The sequence below is a fragment of the Centruroides sculpturatus genome, unplaced genomic scaffold, assembly GCF_000671375.1.
Source record: "Centruroides sculpturatus isolate CEXI.00-Female unplaced genomic scaffold, Cexi_2.0 scaffold978, whole genome shotgun sequence".
In the NCBI taxonomy this organism is placed as follows: Eukaryota; Metazoa; Arthropoda; class Arachnida; order Scorpiones; family Buthidae; genus Centruroides; species Centruroides sculpturatus.
In genome coordinates, this window is record NW_019385151.1 from 134,935 (window position 1) to 143,219 (window position 8,285).

Below are 8,285 nucleotides of genomic sequence, written 5' to 3' on the forward strand. Positions count from 1 at the left end.
GGTACTGATGTAGTTTTTTCCTTGTAGGATTCTGATGCAGTTTCAGAAATGGCACAGAGAAATAGCACAAATACAAAATATCAGAAACAGCAACCGGATGTCAGACAGTGTAATTACAAGAATGAAAAAGACAACAGTGACAATAGATCAAGGGAACAAAAACATTATCCTACAATAAATAATTTCCATGCCGAGAGGACAATGCACAGAAACAACGTGGATGTTAATCACATGGCGGGAGTTCCTCCACCCACCATAGCCCTTGCAAATTTAGGTCAGGAGATTAATATCAACAATAACAATTGGACCAAACAACGGAAATATTCGATACCCAATTTTCCTAGTGTTCCACATCATTATCAGTATGCAACACCTCTGAACGGAGACAATAATTCATCACACTATCGTAACTTTGGCAAGAAAAAGAAATTACACGGTAGAAGAGATATTTCGCAGACATCCGGAGTGCAGACTCGACGGTAGTAGGAATTTCATTATCCGAAGTCTTCCAGTTGCCTTTTTTTGTCTGATAAATAGATCATCTCGTACGTGTAGTTTGTTCTTTGTCATTTCAGCCAAACATCTCATTCCAATATTTTTCAAGATGTGCTAACTCATCACGTAAAGTTAGGAATAACAAAAATTGGAAATAGAGAAGTAAAGTCACTGGCAAAGAACAGACGAGGTTCTATTTAGTGCCAACATTTCGTTTGTCAGGTATTCGAGGAAATGTATCCATTTAGTTAACTAGATTTCCACGGCAAGACGTGGATTATCGAAAACGGTGATATAGAATCGACACGGCTGTGATCATATCTATTGGAGGATATCGAAGCGGGGAGATTGCATTTTTACCTGTTAAGCTTGTTTAATATGTTTTTTTGTACATATTTCGAGAATGTGTACATTTGTAAATATATGTATATTGCATAATCATAGCAAATCACACCATAGTCTAGCTGCAAGAATGCACAAGAGTACAAATGAAAACTGTGTCGTCCCACGCACCTGTAAATGTTTGAAAGTGTACTTGTTTAACGAGAAGAAATTTTGAATGTACGAGTGAATGTAAATTTAAAATCGCATGTCTGATTTCAGACTTAATTTTAGTGCAAAATATTATATTAGGTTAAAAGTTCTGAATCCAAACTGTTGACAACTATACATTGCAAAACGAAAGGGCAGACAACCCGTTACCATTATTCGATCAGAGAATCGGATCTCCCGTTCGAAATACCTGTTTTATCTGTAAGATAAAAAGAGAAGTTAATTCTTTAAACCGTAATTTAACGACACGGGAAGAGGAGGCATCGCTCGAAGAAAACACTCACGTCTGCGTACGAGCACATTTCATTAGAAGACTCATTTTGATACGTAGATAGATAGCAGTGTACGTTGTCAAACCGACGGTGCTAAGAGAATACTAGTCATTTACGGAGTATCGGAGTTCGGGAACTCGCGCACCACCCGGAACCGAACCGTCGAAGAGAGGATCCAACAGTGTAATAATAATCAGCACTGCCAGAGTAGCCCAACGATCAAGCGTGATTGGAACTTGGGCCCAAATAAGACGTCTGCTGTTACTTGCATCAAAATACTTAATACATAATCATGATCATTGAAAAAAGAAGGAAAAAAAGCAAAAAAAAAGAATCATTTCATTCAACATTTCACCGTGAGAAGAATCATCTTGCTGCATTGTTTTCAGTATGAAGAAAATGTGCCTTGTGTTGTTGACATGAATTTGTCCGTATGAAAATTAACATTATAATGCTACTATATATATAAATATATATATATTTCAGTGCAAGTTTGTTCATATAACAATAAATCAGATTGCTCTTAAGGCATGACGAAAAATCTCATTATTACATCATGCGGTCTCAACAAAATTACTGTTAAAGAATACATCGTGCAGTCTCAAACGGATTACAACAAAACAACTAAAAAAAAAAAACAAAAAAAAAGGTGACATACACCAAAGCCTGCCATTTCTAAATCAGTTCTGTGTACCATGGTTATGAATACAGTCAATAAAGGTGTGCAGAACTGTCATTTGTCCTGTATTTTTTAATAACAAAAAAAAAGTTTAAAGATCTTTAATTATTCTGTATATTTAAGAATGGAACGACGACGTTGGTCGTGCCCAGCAGTATTCGATAACAGAGTTAAAAAAATAAAGAATATCTTTTAGAAATATCTTTTGTAAACAAATTAAATAAAAGTGTATCGAAAAGTCTGATTGTATATTTAAATGGAATGATTTTTAATTGAAATTTGGTTATTGAATGTCAAAATTTCTTTTAATCGGATCTCATATTGTTGAGTCAAAATTCTCTCTATTGTGCCATCTCGAATTTAAGTTAATAAAATGTCACTTGTAAATAAAAAAAATGCTTGGTTTTTCTTAGTTTTTAACATTTAATTCTTACCGAAATATCGAGAAATTTTGTAATTTTGTTTCCATCGTTCCACATAAAATACAATTTTGCTAATTGATATCGACATTTTTGAGTCGAAGTATCGATCTCGATTTATAAGTCGATATTTTTACATACGAGTTACATCTGCTGCGTATGCGAGTTTATATAAACGGCATCAGCCTTCCTTCTAATATATTAACTAAGTGGAACGTATTGTAGTAGGAAGATGATATGGAGGAATATTTGATTTTATTCTAGCGATGGTCTAAGAACTCTGAGAGGGATTCGAATAATCGAGTCATTGATTAGAAAATGGCGATGCTTTAGAATTTTTAATGTGATATACGCCTGTAATAGCGCTGCTGCAACTTCTACTCGATGCACGCCGATCTTAAGACGATTCACTTTCTTCCGTTTGTAACCATCGTAAGAAGTTTTCTGGAGACGTAATCAAGAAGATAAACTTTAATTGAATGTAAATTTGTTAGAATATAATTGTGTCGAGTGAATCGTATTCTTTCTACGCGCTTCCGAGCGTTAAACGAAGCACGAAGGAAAGATTGGTTATTGGAAATCGTCTTAAAGCGTGACGCCTCTCCCACAAATATAGCGTGGAAAAATAAAGATTCCGTTCCCCAAACGAATGCCCGGAAGGAGAAAAGGACGGCAGTAGTAAAAAGTCTATGATTGTGGAAGCGGGATCAGAAAATCGATAGCGAGTCTCGGCGACCGCGGTGGGAACGAAGGCTCGAGGGTATTTCGAGTAAGAAGTAACCAAATCTGCCATCTTTGTTCACGTAGCGGTTTGAATTTTCTACGAAATCGTACAAAAACAATTTGTGTAATTTTTAATTTGACATAATATATTATATTTTTCTGCTTGTAGAGATTCGTCCACACGAGTTTCCGAATTTGTCCGATAGGTGGTGCCGCATCGATGTTGTAGGACGAAGTTTTTGTTATGGTCACGGGGTGGGTGTTTACGATGACGTTCCCATCTTAAGATCTAGTGTTGCGTTGGACGTTGGACCGCGATAAATCGGATGTGTATATTGCACCCGATGTTTTCTGCGGTAGAATCGACCGGGACGAGGTAAGTCGAGACGATAATTCGTCGGTGTAGTCGAACAACTAACCACGTTGGAATCGAAGTGGTAAGAGCCAACGATCGGTGGCAGGGATGATCGAAAGGCCCCGTAAGAGCCACGCGATGCGTATCAGAAAGAAAAGCGCTGCATTCTCCATTGAAACTGTATATAAGTCGTATATAATACCCCCGTTTACGGTAAATATTACTGTTATGTTAGCTTGAGAATGTCTACATTAAGTTAGTTACGCTGTATAAGAAACTGCACCGAGTTTTAAAAACTTTGTTTCGATGTGTGGGAGCCGCAGTCTGGCCCACGTGGATCCGTGTCGAAGATATGCCGTTTTTAGGCTTGCCGGATTTTCGTGGTGTCGAACCCGGACCGTTGACGGAAGCACCCTGTGCTTTTTCCGTTAGGATTTGATGTGCCCGAATTTCTGATTCTTTGGCAAACTTTTTTCCCGACTCCGGCGATTCGTTTTGGTCGTTTCGTCTCTGGACCGCTCCGTGCCTCTGCCTTGTCCGGCCGTGGCCGCCTCGGTCTTTCCCTTCTTTTCTTTCCTGCTATTTTTCCTTTTGGGTGAGGTCGAAGAATGCAATACTTTGTGTTTCTTGCTAGATGTGCCGTGTTTCCTCCTTCGGCAATGTCGATTAGCTTTCTATTTCTTCGTCTCTTCCAAAACTTCTTCATTTCTCGTTTTTGCCATTTGTGGGTTATGTAGTATTTGTTTGTATTGTGCATCCTCGTCTCTAATGCTTTGAATTGTTTAATCATTGTTTTCTTTAATGTAAGAGTTTCTACTCTGTATAAAGGCATGGACTGTACGTAATGTTTTGTCATTTGGAGCTCAATTTTTGGAGTCCAGATGGCAGTTGCGGAGCAAAGTTTTTGTTTTTGTAAAATTTTGTCGGGCAGTTTCGATTCTATTTCATTTTGTCGTCGACCCGTTTGTTAATCTGGCATCCGAGTATTTAAACTGTTCTATTCTTTCGATGTCTAATTTATCTAATTAGTTTAGACTAAGTAATCTTGTTGCTGCCTATTGCCCTATATTTGATTTTGTTTATATGCTCATACTCTCACCTTCTTTTTGTATTAAATGTAAGAGTAGCTGAAGTTGTTTAAACTATTTGCAATTAATTAACTGTATTTCCAATTAATTTAGGTAAATGTTTGGTACCTTTTTCGTAACTGGGACAAAATTACGGATTGGCCGGGATGTTCGGATGACGTTCCGAAACTGGGAATCTGGCAAAAGTATTTTCCTTGTGGGACGAGCACAGTATACTTGGTTACTGTATATAATAAATGTTATTCTACATATGCACAGTTTTTGTTATATATCGAGTGTGCCTATATTCATTTATAACAACTGTAGTTATTTTATGATGCGTATGTTGTTTCAACAAATTTTGGCAGTTTTATGCTCTGTCTTACCAACAGTTCTTGTCTGTCTGTAAGCCATAAAACCTCCCGGCAAAGCTCTGGTGGAAGGTGTTCACTTCGTCATTTAAGGAACTATTCTGTCATTATGAATTTGTTTATTGTTTGAAAGTTTTATAAATTATTAATTTGTGTGAGTTTAATAAAAAAAATTATTATTTCAGGTGCAGGTTAATCATTAATTATTGAGTTCGTTACATTTTGGTAAAGCCAGAAATGGGTAGAAGTAGGAAAGACTCTTTTAATCAGTTGCCCGTAGACCAATATAGAAAACAAATTGGTACTTATCTTTGTTTAACTAATTAAATTTGCAAATAATAAATGTTGCTATATATGTCATTTTTAACAGTGTAATATTTATAACTGGTGAAGTCTTATTAAGAATTAAAATTAAGTTCAATTACTTTTTATTATTTTATGCTTAATAATACTGTACTTTTAATGATGTACGGATGGGTTTAATGACGAAGTCCGGCCTTAAGGTACTCGTATGTATGGGTGAAAATAAAGCTAACTCGTGAACTCAAATATACTAGCGGCCAGCAGAGTTTTTTGTAAAATGCCGAAAATTTATTGTGCTGTGAAATTACATACTTGTTAATTGATGAAAAATAAAAAAACTTTACATTTTTATGTTTCCTAGTAATAAAAACAGACAAAATAAATAGATTAATTTAAAAAAAGATGATTTAAAGTTGCTGCCACAAAATATATGTATAATGAACACTATTTTGGATAATTTAAGCCATAATAATTATAAAAAATTATTAGAATTGTAAATAATCTCTTTTCTACATCTCTCTGTAAACATGACAATTAAGGATTTCTGCATTAATCTGTCATTTGGTAGAAATTAATATGGAATCAAAATGTGCTCGTCGCTATTTGAAGTTGTGTCGGTTTTGTTTTCACCCATACTTCCTGATACCTTAAGATTCGATGTCTTTGTTGAGTGTATCTATATATATATGTATTAAAGAATGCATTGTTTAGTGCATAGATTGTAGTGTTATATAATATAAATAACAATTGTTGACTTTACAGGAAAACAAGACAGTAGAAAATCTAAAAGTTCCTTAAAAGAAAGTAGAGAAAAAGCCTTAATAAAGAAAGGGTTTGGTGAAACATATAAAGTAAGTTTATTATTATAAAAACTCATTAAAGCAAAATCCTAATACATAGTGTTAGATGCAAGACAATAGGTTCGATTTTCAAAAATAAACTTTTTTACAATACTTTCCTCACGAAAACTCTGAAGTTATTTTTGAAAATCGTCATTATATTTGCATTTTTTATGAACAAAATCGAATAATTGTCTATTTAATAAATGTTTTGAAATTATAATTGTTTCTTTGGCTTTGAAACTTTCCAAGAGATTTGATTTTTGGAATTGTGTTTAGTTGTCCATGCTTGTCTTTGATAGTTGATTGAATAGGGATAAACCAAGGAGTCCAATTTATTCCTATTCATCTAGGTTTGTTTGCAATTCTTTTGTCAGTCAACCTTGTGACAAATAAGGATGGTGATAGTTTTTTGTTCTATAGCAGCGCTGTCCAACTTATCGTAGCCCGCGGGCCATATTTTCTTCACCAAACATTTCGGGGGCCAAGAAGGTTGATAAACCACATGACATTTGCATAGTGCTATCGTAGCACTATGCAAATGTCATGTGGGTTCAGTAAGCACTAATTGGTCAGCGAGTCCGATGTTGATGCTATAAAAAGGCGACAGTTCGACACACCGGATATACGTCACTCTCTCTAAATTCGACTTGGGAATTTTTTTGTTCAATAATAAATGTGAATTCTTCTTCCTGGAAAAAATAAGACCTAGTGCATTTTTCAGAGCAAAAATTAATATAAGACACTGTCTTATTTTCGGGGAAACACGGTAGTAAAATATTTTNAAAAAATGAGTCTTTGCGTATAGAAATCATCTTTTTACAAGTCCTACCTGTTGAGCATTGCCAAACTAACTTGTCTGTTCTGTCCATTTCTTCTAATCACATCACATTTACTCCTACACAACGTTTGTTTTCTCAAATGCGACGTTTTTTTTTTTTATTAGACCATTGTCCATTGCCCACTGAATGGTTTCTGTTATTTTGAATGGTTTCTTACAAGAAAATGGTCTTGCATACGAAATTCTCTAAGATCCAGAAACACTCGATTTGAAACAGCCATGGTTTTACAAAACACAGAAGTTAGTGACTGGATCTGACAAAATCGGCAAGGAATCAATGGAATGAATCAGCTATTGCTTATTGTAAAATGAAATGGCTCCATAGGAACCCTTTCGACCATCTTCAGGACAGCTTTTTTAAGAATTTAAAAAATGCTGATGCACATTTATTAAGGCGATTATCGCAACTATTGTAAAATGCTTCAATTCTGTGTGAAATAAAGTACTGAACTTCTGATATGAGAGTTAAAAAGGAGGTCGAAAAAGAAATGGATAAAGATTCAAACTTTGATTTGTTTTTACGTATTTTATATTTGTTTCATTTAGAAAAGAACAAAGAAAAGTCCCATATCAGAATGGCAGTTTCTTTCATAGAGAAGACAGTTCCAATCCACAATTGTGTGGGCAGAAGAAATCATTAGTGCAACTGTCCCAACCACTGTTGGGACAGTTGCACTAATGATTATTGTACCCGTAAGCACCGTTTAAATTTGGCTCACGTTGTAATAGAGGTAATCCGGAAATGGACTTCGTGGAATTATCTTATTTAAGAGTTCTTCCGTGAATTGGTAAACTGTAATTATAATAAATTGTTTGATTCATTCCGTATTGTTTTTTATTTTATTTGTGTGTTGTATTAGACATTATCGTCCATTACGAAGGGAAAATACATTAGTATGAACATTATTATTAGTATACAAATCATAGTACACTGGAGGAAATTGAAAGTGTTACGCCCAGATGGAATTGGTGGAAATTCACGAAACTTGGTAAACATGTACAGGGACATATTCAGAAGAAATGAACACGAAATGAATTAAGCAACGTTTTATTGCTGTTTGGTACATGTTTCAGTAAGTGGTATGTCCACCTTGAGCATGGATACAATCTTGAATCCTTGCAGGCATTGGATCAATAAGTGCTTGAATGTCTTGTCTTGTTGGAGTACGTCTCTCCATGCCTGCACAACTTGTAGTCAGTTGTTGTACAGTTCGCGCTAGATAGCTATGAGATGTAATCATCTACCCATGGCATTCCAGACATGCTTTATAGGGGATAAATCTGGAGACCAGGTTGGCCAATCCATGATTGCAACACTTTGCAAGGCTTGTCTTGTGATGGCAGCAGCATGAGGACGGGCATTATCTTG

General features: G+C 35.4%; 1 protein-coding gene across 3 annotated transcripts in view; it reads left to right on the forward strand.

Annotated features, from left to right (window-relative positions):
* LOC111635514 (non-canonical poly(A) RNA polymerase PAPD5-like) overlaps positions 1 to 6,011 on the forward strand; it is a 93,274-nt gene extending 87,263 nt beyond the window's left edge. Inside the window, exons 11-14 of one of the 3 annotated variants that reach the window (XM_023380491.1) lie at positions 28 to 3,226; positions 3,310 to 3,516; positions 5,119 to 5,234; positions 5,999 to 6,011. In XM_023380491.1, coding sequence (XP_023236259.1) covers positions 28 to 483 — 456 coding nt within the window. In that variant the 3' untranslated portion in view covers positions 484 to 3,226; positions 3,310 to 3,516; positions 5,119 to 5,234; positions 5,999 to 6,011. Of the gene's footprint in view, positions 1 to 27; positions 3,578 to 5,118; positions 5,235 to 5,998 lie in introns of all 3 variants that reach the window. The other 2 variants (XM_023380492.1, XM_023380490.1) reach the window with 2 other exon arrangements.
* The last annotated feature ends 2,274 nt before the right edge of the window (positions 6,012 to 8,285 follow it).